The 15265-nt window shown below is 61.2% G+C and overlaps 1 protein-coding gene across 1 annotated transcript; it reads left to right on the top strand.

Moving 5' to 3' along the window:
• Positions 1–3182: 3182 nt before the first annotated feature.
• ADRBK1 (adrenergic, beta, receptor kinase 1) lies at positions 3183–12765 on the top strand. The gene is made up of 20 exons (XM_011942387.1): positions 3183–3431; positions 5276–5349; positions 5494–5595; positions 5702–5776; positions 5915–5976; positions 6814–6865; positions 7176–7267; positions 7542–7641; positions 7730–7808; positions 7902–8032; positions 8348–8442; positions 8511–8618; positions 8828–8894; positions 9201–9301; positions 9780–9846; positions 9919–10014; positions 10272–10434; positions 11048–11184; positions 11276–11389; positions 11487–12765. Exons 1-20 carry the CDS (start codon positions 3230–3232, stop codon positions 11649–11651), a joined length of 2082 nt encoding a protein of 693 aa, XP_011797777.1. The 5' UTR covers positions 3183–3229; the 3' UTR covers positions 11652–12765.
• Positions 12766–15265: the final 2500 nt, after the last annotated feature.

Here is a 15265-nt window from a genome sequence, read left to right as displayed (position 1 = left end):
CTGAGTAGCTGGGACTATAGGCGCATGCCACCATGCCCAGCTAATTTTTATATTTTTAGTAGAGACAGGGTTTCACCATGTTGGTCAGACTGGTCTTGAACTCTTGACCTCATGATTCGCCCGCCTCGGCCTCCCAAAGTGCTGGGATTACAAGTGTGAGCTACTGTGCCCTGTCAAGCTGGCACTGTTTTTGCAGGCTCTTAGGAAGCAAGCCTGGGGCTCAGTGGGACTTACTGCTGAAGCCCCGTGGCCCCCATTCCCAGGACCATGCCCAGCTCCTGGTGGGTGACCCCTACAGGCTAGAATTGCTTTGCCTGTCATCTGCATCTGCCTGTCGCTGCCTTCCGCTTGACCAGCACCTGATCAAACTCATTTGACCCTCCACTGCCCCGGAAGACAGGCATTTCGGAAGACTGGCATTTTGTGATTTTTTTTTTTTTTTTTTTTGCTTTTTTTCGGCCCCTTCTGTGGACCAAAATGTCCCAGAACTCAAAAATCTGGTGCAGAACCAGAGTCCCGCCTTCCCGGCCCACCTCCCAGGTGAGGTGCAGGCCCCTGGCCTTGGGGTTTTCTCCACGCTCTGGGTTTTCCAGTGCATAACCTCTGCCTCCAGGGCCGCCCAGGGCCCAGGCCTCCTGTCTGCAGGTGCTGAGTGCAGGGACTGTGTCTTTCTCAGTTAAAGAGATTTTTAGGAAGCCAGCCCCTGCTGTGTGTGAAACACCACAGTCTCCGTCCACCGTTTCCTATGTCCTTGGGAGTCCCACGTGCCGGGAAACATGTCCTTGACAGTGGCTGGTGGATGTGAGCTGGCATATGTCCTGAAGGGGTGGGTGTGCTGGCGTGGACGGGGGTCCCATGCTCGGAGCTCCTGTCAGTTCTCAGAGGGCATCCTGACTCCCCGGTGGTGGGCGTGGACCCTCCTCTTCCCATCCAGGCAGAGTCTGTTCTGAAGGGAGGCATAGGATGCGAACTCAGGGTCACTTAGGCCCATCCTTGTCTTCAGTGCCCTGCTTCCTGTTGGAGACAACTTTGGAAGAGGCCACAGCCCCTCCCAGCCTCTGAGGAGCAGGCGAGGGGGTCACGGCCTTGGGACTGTGCTCATGGCAACCCTGCTGTGCTCGTGCTATCGTGCTGTCTTGCTCAGCCTTTCCTGAGGAAGGCTCGAACCAAGTGAGATCAGGGGCCGAGGCCCGGGAGTCCACTGCAGCCCTTCCCAGAAGGACAGTGCCCAGTGGAAACGGATAGGACCCCCCTCTCGAGCCTGAGGCCGTGGCCAGGCAGGGTCCACAGTCCAGGTCAGTGCTGCCTGGAGCTGCTCTCCGCAGACGGCTCTTCTGGCTGGAGCCACTGTTCTTCCAGACCCTCGGGCCCAAAGCCTGGAAGCCCTCACGGGGCTGAACTCATAACCCTTCTCCTGGTCCCCGACAGCCTGAGCCTCCTCCCACCCACCCTCTTCCCCTTCTTCCTGCCCAAGTGTCGCCTCTGCCTGGGCTTCCTCCCCGTAGCGCCTCCAGTGGAGTTGGGCTGCCGCTGCCCTGGATCGAGCCTCTTGAGTCCTGCTCTCCCGCCCACTCCTTGGCTCTGAAGCCCCCAGGTTTGCAAGGCCCTGCCCTCCCCCTTGCCATGGCCTTTGTGTGACCTCTCCCCTGCCCCATTGGCCTCTTGCTTATCCCTGGACATACTGTCCCCTGCCTGTTCCCATGTCTGCCGACCTCCCTGGCTTCGCCACCTGCCGAGATCCTGCTTGCACTCCAGGAACCCAGGGGCGTTCTGCCTTCTCCACACAGCCTCCCCAGACCCAGAAGCCTCCTCCCCTTCCCAAGGCTTCTGCACATGCTGTCTGGTATCACAGGCTCAGAACCATGCCCTGGGCAGGGCTGCTTGGAGCAGGGGGTGGCTTTGGCATGATGTACACAGTGCCTCAGGGGTAGATGTGCAGCAGGTCTTTGTGACCACAGCCTGGGTGGCCAGTCCAACCAGCCTTGGACTGGGCTCCTAGGGGCAGGCAGGGCCAGGGTGCAGAGAGGCAGGGGCCGTGCCAAGCAGAGAATCTGGACTTGCAGATCCAAATCTCCACCAGCTGCAGTCTTTTCCCAGGAGGCCTGCTGGTGGCCCCATAGATCCTGCAGGGCCATGTGAGCATGACATGGGCTCAGGTTGGTGGCCCTACAGGCCCCCAGCCCCACACATGCCCTCAGTATGGCAGCTACATGTTACCCTAGGAGCCCAGATTAGTGAGGACCAGATACAGGCCTCAGCTGGCCGTCGGGACAGACCGGCAGGGCTGGGCTGGAGATGGACCAGGAGAGGGCAGGAGGGGACAGTAAGGTGGTATTTGAGGCCAGGAGTGAAGCCTGTTGTGGCTCTTCCAGACAGCACTCATTGTGGGGGTGAGATAAACAGGGTGGGGGGTGTCAGGTTGGGTTTTGGGGGTCACAGTGGCCAGTCCTTCCCCTGCGGCCATACCAAGCAACCCAGGGCAGGGGTCACATTTTATATCCAAGTACTGGGGACACACGACCAAGGCATGGCCTTTTCTTACCATTTAAAACATTGAGATGCAGTTCATACAAAATTCATCATTTTATTATACAATTTAGTGTTTTTTAGTATATTCACCATGTTGTGCAACCCTTACCCCAAAAAGAAACCCCATCCCCACCAGCAGTCACTCCTCTCCCTTCCCAGCCCCCCCAAAAAGAAACCCCATCCGCACCATAGTCAATCCTCTCCCTCCCCCAGTCGCTCCAAAAAGAAACCCCATCCCCACCGGCAGTCGCTCCTCTCCCTCTCTCCAGTCCCCGGCAGCCACAGATCTGCATTCTGTGTCCGTGGGTTTGTTCGTGTGAGTGGACTCCCACAATATGTGGCAGCCCTTTGTGACTGGCTTCGTTCAGCCTCATGTTTTCCAGGGTTATCTGCGTCGTGGCCTCTGTCAGTGCCTCATTCCTTTTTACCGCCGAGCCACGTGCCCCTGTGTGGAGATGCCACATGTGTGTCTTTTCGTCTGCTCACAAACCAGGTGTGGCTTTTGCGACTTGGCCAAGTGCCCAAAGCCAGCCAGTGGCAGCACTGGGACCAAACCCCACAGGCAGTGGGCCTCTGAGCAGAGGGCCACCTGCCGGCCACCCTGGCCTTTGGAACACAGCATGGCGGGGGCAGTGCAGGGAAAGGCTTCCTGGAAGCCCTCTGGTTTGACCTGTGGCTGGGGTAAGTGAGTAGGCCCGACATGGTGGCCTCCTTCCTGGAGGGAGTGGCGACACCACCAGCAGTGCCCTCCGCTCACATTTCTGGGCCTGCAGCCCCGACAGGCTCTGGGGGCTTCTGCTTACTGTGCCCCCCCCCGTCCTACAGCATCCGCAGTGTCATGCAGAAGTACCTGGAGGACCGGGGCGAGGTGACCTTTGAGAAGATCTTTTCCCAGAAACTGGGTGAGTATGGCAGTGGTTCTGCCAGCCACCAGGCTTAACTTCTTGCCCCTACCCCAGTCAGCCCAGCCGTGCTCCCCACTCTCCGGAGATTTGGCCTCCCATCTACTCAGGGTGGAGCAGCCAGCGAGACCCCAGGGGTTGCTCCAAGTCTCTGTGACCCTGCGTGCCTCCTAGCCCCTGCCCATTGGCCCAGGGAGCCCCGTGGTGGGGGTGGGGGCCCAGAGTCTTCCAGGGCCGCCAGGGAAGTTCCTCCTTTGGGGTTTTTGTTTTTGAGAGTTGCAGCTTCCCCTTGGCTCGGCCGCAGCTGCTCTGGGCCGTTGGTAGAACTGACAGGAAGAGGCGGGGCCCTTCCTGTGGCGCCTGCCGAGCTGTGGTTGGCCCCGCCCCACCCCATGGGCCCTCTTTGTAAGGAACCTGCCTGGCGCTGGCCCTCCATTCCTCCTCCAGCTGGTGTCTGATGCCTGCCGTCAGAAGTTTAATGCGACCCACCCTCTGGATCTGGCCTGGAGGGCAGGCTTGGGGCAGGTCTCAGGAAACAGGCTCCAGCCCCACATGGCTCTGATTTGGCCTTCCTGAGAATAGGAGCTCAGCTCTGGACAGGGGGCATCCTGGCCTGATGGGATCAGGCATTGGACGTCAGCCTGGGGGAGTCGGTGTGTCAGGAAGCGCAAAGTTTGGGTCCCAGGCCTGTGCCATGTGCAAGTTGCTTCACCTCTCTGAGCCTGCTGGTGTCCTCATCTGGGAGATGGGACTCATGAGTCCCACTGCGCAGGCCTGTCACAGTCAGATGAGAGCACTGTGCCCACTGTGAAGCCTGGTCCCCATTCCTCAAAGGCCCTGCACTAAAGGCCAGGCAGTGAGGACTGAAGTGATGGCCGCAGCTCTGACCCAGGTGCCCATGCAGTGTCCCCGAAGGCATGGGAGGCTACCAGCTCAAGCCGGCTCACCCATGTCAGACTGGAGGCCTGAGGAGGGCCTCTGTCCCCGGGTAGTGCTCGGGGGCCAGCTCCCTGGGCCCCGGGCCCAGGCCCCTTACTCAGGCATGAGGGCACTCTATCTGGGGTCCCCTGAGAGCCCCTCCCACAGCCCACCTTGCCTCTCCAGTTCCCTGTGGCCCATACCCCTTCCATGCCCCCTGCCCTGAGGCCCCAGCCCCCAACCTCTTTCCCAGGGACTTGCCACTTGGTAGAGTAGTCCTGGGTTCCGCTTGAGTCTCTGCCACAGACAGTGTGTCTGACCAGCTCCCTGAGCCCTGGTTTCCCCAACTGGACCCATCCTTCCTGCCTGTTTCTCAGGCCACTGTGCCCATAAGCCAGACAATGGAGTGAGGCAGGGTCCAGAGGAGTGGTGTGGCCTCTCAGAGCCCCCTGCTAACCTCCCCACCATGCTGCAGGCTGAACTGGCCCCGGTGGCCACAGCATCCCAGAGCCCCCAGACTGGATCGTGTTGCACCTGCACAGCCCACCCTGGTGCGGGGTATCGGCCTCACAGAGCAGGCACAGGGTCCTGGGCTACAGTGAGTGGGGGCCCAGGTGCCAAGCCAGGGCTCCCTGATGCCAGAGCCAACCCCTCTCCTCTGCCTCACCCATCGCCATCCAGCTGCCACCTGGGGAAACAGATTTCAGGAAGAGGGTAGAAACATAGGGGCCCTGACCCAGAATCCAGGTATCTTCAAGTTGGCAGCAGCCTTAGTGGCTGCCTGGCCCACCCCTTGCCTGGGGCCAAGACCACCTTTGCCATCTCCATAGCCAGTTCTGTCCAGGGAGCTCAACCCACACCATCCGCAATGATGGGAAGGCCTCTGAGAGAGGCGTGGCTCTGTGACCTTACACTGTTGCCTTCAGGGTACCTCCTCTTCCGAGACTTCTGCCTGAACCACCTGGAGGAGGCCAGGCCCTTGGTGGAGTTCTACGAGGAGGTGAGGCCCAGAGGCCCGGGCCCTGCTCTGCCTGGAGAAAGGGAAGGAGGTTGGGGCAGCTCTGTGGAATCCACAAGCCACCTGGTGTGGGCACCCCCATTCCCTGCTGGGCTATAGATGACCTGCAGGAATCCTGTTCTCCAGATCAAGAAGTATGAGAAGCTGGAGACAGAGGAGGAGCGTGTGGCACGCAGCCGGGAGATCTTCGACTCATACATCATGAAGGAGCTGCTGGCCTGCTCGCACGTGAGTGTCCTCGGCTGGCCCCGTGTGCTGGCCCAGAGTCACCTGCAGATTGGGAGGGGAAAAGAGGACCCTGCAGAGAATTCATGGCCACCTCTGTCTTCCCCAGCCCTTCTCGAAGAGTGCCACTGAGCATGTCCAAGGCCACCTGGGGAAGAAGCAGGTGCCTCCAGATCTCTTCCAGGTGTGTGCCTCCCGATCCCTGCCCAGGCGAAGTCACCTTGGACAGCCCTGGGTCAACGAACCTGGTCAGCTGGGGGTGGGGCCTGGGCAGCCATGGTCTCTCAGGGCTCAGTCACCAACTTCCAGCTTCCTCCCTTAGCCATACATCGAAGAGATTTGTCAGAACCTCCGCGGGGACGTGTTCCAGAAATTCATCGAGAGGTGAGAGCAGGGCAGTGCAGGAGAGGAATGGGGAGGGAGGGGCCGCTCTCAGAAGGGTGTGGCTGGTGTGGAGGGCAGAAGCCAGCCTTCATTAGGCCCTGAGCAGGCAGGTGGCTGGCCCCTCAGCGGCCCCCTTGCAAGGACTCCTGAGAGGTCAGACAGGCTGCAGGTCACCTTCTCCCACACTGCCATCCTCAGCACCAGGCAGCTCAAAGCCCATCCCAGGCAGTCTCCTAGCTCCAGGGAGCTCCAGGGACCTAGGAGAGCTGCACGCCTGTGTCTCTTTCCCATGGGCTGTATAGCACCTTGCTGGCCCACCCGGGCTGAGAAGCATCAGGGTCGTGGTAGGGGTGGGCCCAGGAGAGCACACAGCCCCCATGACCCTCATAGCCAGAGTTGGCGCGGTAGGTGGGAATTGTAGGCAGATTTCAGCTAGCTTTAGGGAGCAGCTTTTTAAGGGTCACTGCTGCCCAGCCATGGAGTGAGCTCTATGTCACTGGAGGTATGCAAGCAGGTATGGGAGATGCACTTGTCAAGGATATGGTAGCAGGAAGGCTGGGTTAGACTGGAAGACCTCGTCTCTGCGGATCTGATTCCAGCAGGAAGCCACAGCCAGGTGGCCGAGGGCCGTGCTGGGCACCTAAGCAGCCCTGGCTGGCACTGTGGGTGGGCAGGCCCTCAACATACCATTCCTGGAAAAGGACATTAAAGCTCCTGATGTTTCCACATCTACCCTCACGGGACCCCAGGGAGTGACTGCTGGGTGGGGCAGGCTCACAACAGCATCATCCTTCCCACATTCTGAGGGGCCCCTGAGCCCAGATTCTTCTCTTCCAGCGATAAGTTCACACGGTTTTGCCAGTGGAAGAATGTGGAGCTCAACATCCACGTGAGTGGGCCTGGGGGGGGCCATGGAAAGCTGGGCACCCTGCTGCTCCTCTCCCGGGAGCTGGGCCTGAGGCTTGGCTGGGAGTGGGGAGGTCAGGGGTATCTCTCCTTTAGCCCCCAGGGCCGTGGCTATGGGGGTCAGGGCCGGGATCCTGGCATGGGGAGGCGGGAGCAGGTAAGTGTGTGGCAAGGATGGCCAGGACATGGGTATGGGGACCCTGGCGTGGGGCCAGCCCCTGCTGCCCAGGTGCCTCTGCCCCAGGACCGGGCCAAGGCAGCCTGTGGTGACCGCAGCTGTCGCTGCCCCTCAGCTGACCATGAATGACTTCAGCGTGCATCGCATCATCGGGCGCGGGGGCTTCGGCGAGGTCTATGGGTGCCGGAAGGCCGACACAGGCAAGATGTGAGCACCCTGCTCGGCGCGGGGGGATGTCTGGGGGAGCCGGGCTCCTGGGGGGCCCTGACGGGCTGGGTTCCTCACAGGGCTACCTGCTGCCCCATGCACTCCTGTCTTGCCATGCTGTTACCCCTGCATGCTCCTCCGGCCCCAGCCCTCCCTGTCTCTTATTTGTGCCACATGCTGGTCCTGGGTCTAATCTTTCCCTCAAGCGCCCCCAGAGGCAGCCCTGGGCCCCTGCTCCCAGGGTTGGTGTTGATTGCCGACCTCTGCCCTGCAGGTACGCCATGAAGTGCCTGGACAAAAAGCGCATCAAGATGAAGCAGGGGGAGACCCTGGCCCTGAACGAGCGCATCATGCTCTCACTCGTCAGCACCGGGGTGAGTGGGGTGGGCTGGGCTGCCGCTGAGGCTCTGGAACCCCGGGCACCCCTGCTGACTGCCCCTGCCCTCATTTCTCCCCTCCCAGGACTGCCCATTCATCGTCTGCATGTCGTACGCGTTCCACACACCAGACAAGCTCAGCTTCATTCTGGACCTCATGAATGGTGAGTGCTGGCCCTGCGCCAGGGTGGGCTGGGCCCAGGCATGGGAGGCTGGGACAGGATGCTGAATGCTGCCTGTGGGGCTGCCTCCCTCAGGTGGGGACCTGCACTACCACCTGTCCCAGCACGGGGTCTTCTCAGAGGCTGACATGCGCTTCTATGCGGCCGAGATCATCCTGGGCCTGGAGCACATGCACAACCGCTTCGTGGTCTACCGGGACCTGAAGGTGAGCGCCCTGCTGTCCCTAGGCTGGGCCTCCGTAGCTGTCCTCTCCTTCCTCTCAGCATTCTGGCCACCAGGCCCAGAGGAGTGGGGCTCCTGGGACATGGCCGCCCCTTGTCTTCCCATCTCCGCTCCTGCCCTTCCCACCGAGCCACTCTCTGGGTCCAGGTTGTGGCTGGGGACAAGAGAGAGGACCCCACCTTTGCCCTTTCCTTGGGAAGCCATGGTCCTCTCCAGTGAAGCAGTGACCCAGCTGGCATCTTGCCTGCCGGGCCCCATCCTGAGCTGCCCTGGGCAGCTCACTGGGCTTCCTCCACAGCCAGCCAACATCCTTCTGGACGAGCATGGCCACGTGCGGATCTCGGACCTGGGCCTGGCCTGCGACTTCTCCAAGAAGAAGCCCCATGCCAGCGTGTGAGTGCCCCCCACCCTCTCCCTCCCCACCCCTCACTACTCCCACTCATGGCCCCTTGCTCCCACAGGGGCACCCACGGGTACATGGCTCCAGAGGTCCTGCAGAAGGGCGTAGCCTACGACAGCAGTGCCGACTGGTTCTCTCTGGGGTGCATGCTCTTCAAGTTGCTGCGGGGGTGAGTGGCCCGTCCCAGGTGGGCAGGTGGGTCGGGGCTAAGAGAAGTTCCTCCCCAGTCCAGGTGGGATGCCAGAGGAGGGGAGCCCATAGCTGCCTTGGTGTTAGGGGTGGCGCCGTCCCTGACTTTGGTCACAGCTCATTCATGCTGCCTGCCTCCCTTTCCCCATTCCTGTCCTTTGACGTTGGTTTTTGGCCTCTCTTGCCCAGGCATAGCCCCTTCCGGCAGCACAAGACCAAAGACAAGCATGAGATCGACCGCATGACGCTGACGATGGTGGGTGCGGGTCTCAGCGCAGGGCCGTGGAGGGGGTGGGTGGGGGAGCTCCTGTGAGTGCCAGGGCATGACTCTTGCTTCCCACCAGCCAGCAGAGATCTCGGCCACTGACCCCTACTCTGGCCTCCGAGGCAGACCTCCTGCCCCATAGGCTCTTGCCCTCCCTGTGCTGTTGGAGCACCTGACAGATGGAAGCTGCACCCCATCTGTCCCTCTGCTGGGGGCCTGGACCCCTCTCTCCCCTGAGCTGGGATGGGGTCAAGGGCTCTTCCTAAGCCCCTGCTAATGTCCCACTCCTCTCTAAAGGCTGTGGAGCTGCCCGACTCCTTCTCCCCTGAACTCCGCTCCCTGCTGGAGGGGTTGCTGCAGAGAGATGTCAACCGGAGACTGGGCTGCCTGGGCCGAGGGTGAGTGCCCTGGCTCCTTGGGCATGCTGCCGGCTGTGCCCCCATGAGGACAAGGGCTGTGTCCCGTCACCTGGAACCCCCTCCAAGGTCGCAGCCTCCTTGGAGGAGCTCACAAGTTGGGGCATGGCCAGCCCTGTCCAGTGTTCTCAGGGTGGAGGGGCTGCCCTGGGGGTGGGAGCTGCTGGAACCAGCTGGTAACTGGCTTCCAGAGGGGCCCTTGTCACAGACAATGATAACAGCAGCTTTTTATGTTTATTGAACATTTATTAAGCACTGGGCATAGGGCTGCAAAATTTACCAGTGTTAAAACCCACAACCCTGTGATGTAGGAACTTCTGTTCTCCCATTTGAGAGATGAGGAAACAGCTCAAGCTTAAGGAACTTGCCTAAGTTCACAGAGCCAGAAAGTGGCTCAACCAGGAGTTAAGCCCAGGGCTCAGGGTGGGGCTGAGCCCAGATGACTGGCCTCTCCCCGCAGGGCTCAGGAGGTGAAAGAGAGCCCCTTTTTCCGCTCCCTGGACTGGCAGATGGTCTTCTTGCAGAAGGTAACAGTCTGCGGCAGGGACTGGGGGTGCTCTGCAGTCCCACCCCCGAGCTAATGCCCTGTTCTGCTGCAGTACCCTCCCCCGTTGATCCCCCCACGAGGGGAGGTGAACGCGGCTGACGCCTTCGACATTGGCTCCTTTGATGAGGAGGACACAAAAGGAATCAAGGTACTGGGCCTTGCCTGGCCTCTTGTACCTGGGCTCTGATCCTGGCCTGGGGGAGGATCCCTGTCCCTTCTTATCACCTGTGAGACCCTGTGCCAGCCCTGCCAGCTTGTAGGCCTCAGCTCCTCAGCCAACTTCCCTGGTGGTGGCAGTTGCACTGACCATCCCTACCCAAGGCCCTGGGTCTGGGCAGCCTGTGGCTGATGGTATTCCGGCATCTCTGTCCGTTCATGTGCCTCTGCCCCATCCACCTGGTAAAGTTACTGGACAGTGATCAGGAGCTCTACCGCAACTTCCCCCTCACCATCTCGGAGCGGTGGCAGCAGGAGGTGGCCGAGACTGTCTTCGACACCATCAACGCTGAGACAGACCGGCTGGAGGCTCGCAAGAAAGCCAAGAACAAGCAGCTGGGCCATGAGGAAGGTGAGGGTCGCCGGCTGCTGCGGCACCAGGCCCCTGCCTGCTTAGAAGTGAGCAGCTGGCTCGGGTTTAAGGAACTCACCCTGGATCACAGCCAGAAAGTGGCGGCTTTGGGATTGAAACTCAGGCTGGGGCCGGGTGTGGTGGCTCACGCCTGTAATCCCAGCACTTTGGGAGGCCAAGGAGCACAGATCACTTGAGGTCAGGAGTTTGAGACCAGCCTGGCCAACATGGTGAAACCCTGTCTCTACCAAAAAATTCCAAAAATTGGCCGGGTGTGGTGGCTCACGCCTGTAATCCCAGCACTTTGGGAGGCCAAGGAGCACAGATCACTTGAGGTCAGGAGTTTGAGACCAGCCTGGCCAACATGGTGAAACCCTGTCTCTACCAAAAAATACCAAAAAAATTAGCCGGGCATGGTGGCACGCGCCTGTACTCCCAGCTACCCGGGAGGCTGAGGCGGGAGGATCGCTTGAACCTGGGAGGTGGAGGTTGCAGTGAGCCAAGATTGTGCCACAGCCCTCCAGCCTGGGCACCAGAGTGGAGACCCTGTCTGAAAACAACAAAAAAGAAACCCAGGCGGGGCCGGCTGAGTCTCCTCTGTCTCTCACCTCAGACTACGCCCTGGGCAAGGACTGCATCATGCACGGCTACATGTCCAAGATGGGCAACCCCTTCCTGACCCAGTGGCAGCGGCGGTACTTCTACCTGTTCCCCAACCGCCTGGAGTGGCGGGGCGAGGGCGAGGCCCCGGTAAGGAGCCCGTGCGGGGGTCCGGGAGCTGGGCTTCCAGGTGGCTGGCCGGCCCAGCTCTTACCCGCACCACCCATCCCTGGCCCTGCAGCAGAGCCTGCTGACCATGGAGGAGATCCAGTCCGTGGAGGAGACGCAGATCAAGGAGCGCAAGTGCCTGCTCCTCAAGATCCGCGGTGGGAAACAGTTCGTTTTGCAGTGCGATGTGAGTGGGGGCTGGGCTGGGGGTGGGAGGGCCGAGGGGCCAGGCCAGGCAGGCTGGGGAGAGCCCCAGCTAACAGAGCTGGGCTTGGCATGTGTAGAGCGACCCTGAACTGGTGCAGTGGAAGAAGGAGCTGCGTGACGCCTACCGTGAGGCCCAGCAGCTGGTGCAGCGGGTGCCCAAGATGAAGAACAAGCCGCGCTCGCCTGTGGTGGAGCTGAGCAAGGTGCCGCTGGTCCAGCGCGGCAGTGCCAACGGCCTCTGACCCGCCCGCCTTTTATAAACCTCTAATTTATTTTGTCGAATTTTTATTATTTGTTTTCCCGCCAAGCGGAAAAGGTTTTATTTTGTAATTATTGTGATTTCCTGTGGCCCCAGCCTGGCCCAGCTCCCCCGGGAGGGGCCTGCTTGCCTCAGCTCCTGCTGCACCAACCCAGCCGCTGCCCGGCGCCCACCGTCCTGACCCCAAGGGCTGCCCACTCCCAGTGTCTTCCTGTGGGGGAAGAGCACAGCCCTCCCGCCCCTTCCCCGAGGGATGATGCCACACCAAGCTGTGCCACCCTGGGCTCTGTGGGCTGCACTCTGTGCCCACGGGCACTGCTGAGTGGCCCAGCCTCCCTCACTGGGGCGGGCGCAGCACAGGGATCCGACTTGAATTTTCCCACTGCACCCCCTCCTGCTGCAGAGGGGCAGGCCCTGCACTGTCCTGCCCCACAGCGTTGGTGAGAGGAGGGGCCTGTTGTCTCCCTGGCCCCCAAGGCCTCCCACAGTGACTCGGGCTCCTGTGCCCTTATTCAGGAAAAGCCTCGGTGTCACTGGCTGCCTCCACTCCCACTTCCCTGACACTGCAGGGCTCGGCTGAGAGGGTGGCATTGGCGGCAGGTGCTGCTACCCTCCCTTCTGTCCCCTCTTGCCCCAACCCCCAGCACCTGGGCTCAGGGACCACAGCAAGGCTACTGTGGGTTGGGCCATACTGGCCTCGCCTGGCCTGAGGTCTCCCCGATGCTGGGGCGGGTGCGACCCCTTCTGCCCAGGACGGGGCCGGCCAGGTGGGTGGGCAGCACATCAAGGAGGCTGGCTGGGGCCTGTCAGTGTGCCCCCCACCCCGGCCCATCAGTGTACCCTTGCCCAGGCTGGCCAACCCCACAGCCCACGTCCTGTCAGTGCCGCCACCTTGGGGCGCCGCCTCGCCCACCGCATGCCCCCTCGTGCCAGTCACGCTGCCTGTGTGGTGTCGCGCCTTCTCCCCCCCGGGGCTGGGTTGGCGCACCCTCCCCTCCCGTCTACTCATTCCCCGGGGCGTTTCTTTGCCGATTTTTGAATGTGATTTTAAAGAGTGAAAAATGAGACTATGCGTTTTTATAAAAAATGGTGCCTGATTCGGCTGTCTCAGACTCTTTGTACCTGGTGACTGCTTTTCAGCCTCTGCTGGGCTGGGGCCCGAGGGGGAGGGTCTCGGTGGTACCAGGGCTCCTCCACCACCATGGCTTCCAAGGCGGCCTGCTGGGGCCCAGGCCATGTTCCAGGTGGGGTGAGGCAGTGAGTCCCACTCCCCCTCCTGCCCTTCCCAGCTGACAGTCCTCCCGCCTAGTGGCTGTCCAGTGCCCATTCCTCACCTTTTCTCAGGGAGGAGAGAGCAGCTTCTGCCACTTACCAGGTAAGCAGGAGGAGGTGCCAGCAGTGTTACATCTGGTGCAGTGTCTGGGCTGACTGCGACCTTCTCAGGCCCACAGAACACCCCTGCACAGCAGGCTCCAAGCTGACGCCCTCCCCAGAAGCAGTCACAAGGACGTCTGCTCTCTAGATCGCGCCGCAGCTTCTGGGCCCTTGGCCATCTCTGGCTTCAGCCTCCTCTCTGGTCTCACTGCACAGCCCTAGTAGGGGTCCCTGAGGCCTGAGGGGAACCCCAGCACTAGGCCTCTCCTCTACCCAGAGGCTTCTGGTCAACTTCCCTTTCCCCACGTCCCTGCCCTGCGGGCCCCCGGGGTGACTAAACAGATGGGTGGTGTTGCCCACTCCACACAGGGCTTTGCTGGGCATGGCTGGGGCCCATGGCCAAAGCACAGCATGCCAGGCAAAGAAGGGAGGCAGGCAGCCGGGCAGGGTACTCTGGGCTGAATACAAAAGAGTCAGGGGCAATGGCTTTTGAGCCAGGCCTCCACCATTGGTGTGGGAAGGAAGGAGGACATTTCTGAGGCAGGGAAGAGCCAGGCACTCAAGAGTGGCCCAGGCTGGCCGGAGGACTATGGGAAGGAGCCATACCTGGAGGCCCTGAATGCCTGGCTTAACCTATTCCAGAGCCAGGTGTGTGCTTGAGGACTATAGAATGAAGATACAAACGACATGCAGTCCAGACCCGCCGTGCTCAGGGAGCCCTTGAAGGCGCTGAACAGGGCTGAGGGTGGTGAGAGCTGGCTCTAAAGTGATTGCTTGGTTACTGAGTGCAGGATGTGGGGAGGGAGGCGAAGGACAGGAGGCAGGGAGACAAACCGCTGCAGTGGGAGAGGAGGAGATGAAAAGAGGGCAAATGGGAAGAATGTGGTCCGGCAGAAACAGGCTGGACTTGGGGCTGAGCGAGGCAGGAGTCTGGGAAAGGGTAGGTGTGCTTGGGTTGGCTTCAGACACGCTGATGGGATAGCATGGGACCCCTGGGCACAGAGATGTCCTGGAGTAAGCTGAAATGCGGACCTGGGGGTGGCATCAGGGTGACAATGGGAATGGACAGGCTCTCTTCCAGGGACGTGGGGGTCAGGGAGAGAGAAAAGGCCGTGGAAGAGGGTTGAGAAGGCACTGTCATGGAATTAAGGGCCAGTGGAAAGCTGTGTTCAAGATGGCAGAAACCAGGAAAGGCTGGAAGCAAGAAAGTCCTGTCAGGTTGAGTTTGGGGAGGGCTCAGGGAAGGGACGGCCTCTTTGAGAAAAGTGGTGGCCAGGGAGGGCTGCAGCAGTGGTGAGCAGGTGAGCTGATCTGACAGCTCTCGGCATTCAGAAGCCTTTGGGCTGCTATCTACCCCAGGACCTCACGGATGACACTATAGCGTGGGGTGGCAAAGTGATCCCAGATGGCACAGGTGCCGTGTGAGTGCCGTGTGATTACAAGGAGAAGGCGGGGTAAAAATGGCAATCAGGCCTTCCAGCCCAGAGTCTCAGAACTGAGGACGCCCTACAGCAGGAGGTGACGCTGAAGCTAGCTGGCCCTCCTCAATCAAGCTATCCAGCCATGTTCCACGTAGGGAAATGGAGAGCAGAGGGTCAGCCTTGGCCACCTAACAAAACCAGGGCCCAAGACCCCAGGCTGGGCCTCCAGTAATCAAGGGCCGGAACTGAGCTGACGAAGGCCTGCACCCTAGTTCCGGTGTGGGTGGAGGGGCCGGCCCTGATTTCGAAACTCGTCTTCCTCTCCTGACGCTGGCAGCCAAGTGCAGCCTCTGCAAAAGGGACTCGTGCGGCAAGCGAAGGCAGCCGTTCGCCGCGGGCAGTCCTCCGCCGGAACGGCTCTGCCGCTGCCTGGGCCTGCGCCCCTCTCTCCCCGAACTCCTATCTCTGACTTCAGGGCCCCGGGGGCCGCCTCCCCACATCGCTGGGCCTGCAGACACCGGCCAGGTGCCAGGGGAAGGTGCTTCCCGCTCAGCCGGCGAGCACTTAGTGGCGTCTCCTAGTTGCTCGTCTCCAGGACGGGTGCTCGATGATGCGAGGGGAGCCGGGGCGCCCCACTTCACCCGCACCCCCCGGCAGAGTCGGTGACCACGGGACCTGGGGTAGGAAGACCGGGGCGAGCGAGGGGATCCACGGGGGAAACGCAGGTATCACGGCTGTAGCAGGACCGCGGCCCGCCGCGCACGCGCGCGCAAGACCCAGGGGACCAGTGCCCGCCCCACCC

Source organism: Colobus angolensis, unplaced genomic scaffold, assembly GCF_000951035.1.
Source record: "Colobus angolensis palliatus isolate OR3802 unplaced genomic scaffold, Cang.pa_1.0 Scaffold21, whole genome shotgun sequence".
Lineage (NCBI taxonomy): Eukaryota > Metazoa > Chordata > Mammalia > Primates > Cercopithecidae > Colobus > Colobus angolensis.
Note: the sequence above shows the minus strand (reverse complement) of the source record. Positions and strands in the feature narration are given on the sequence as shown.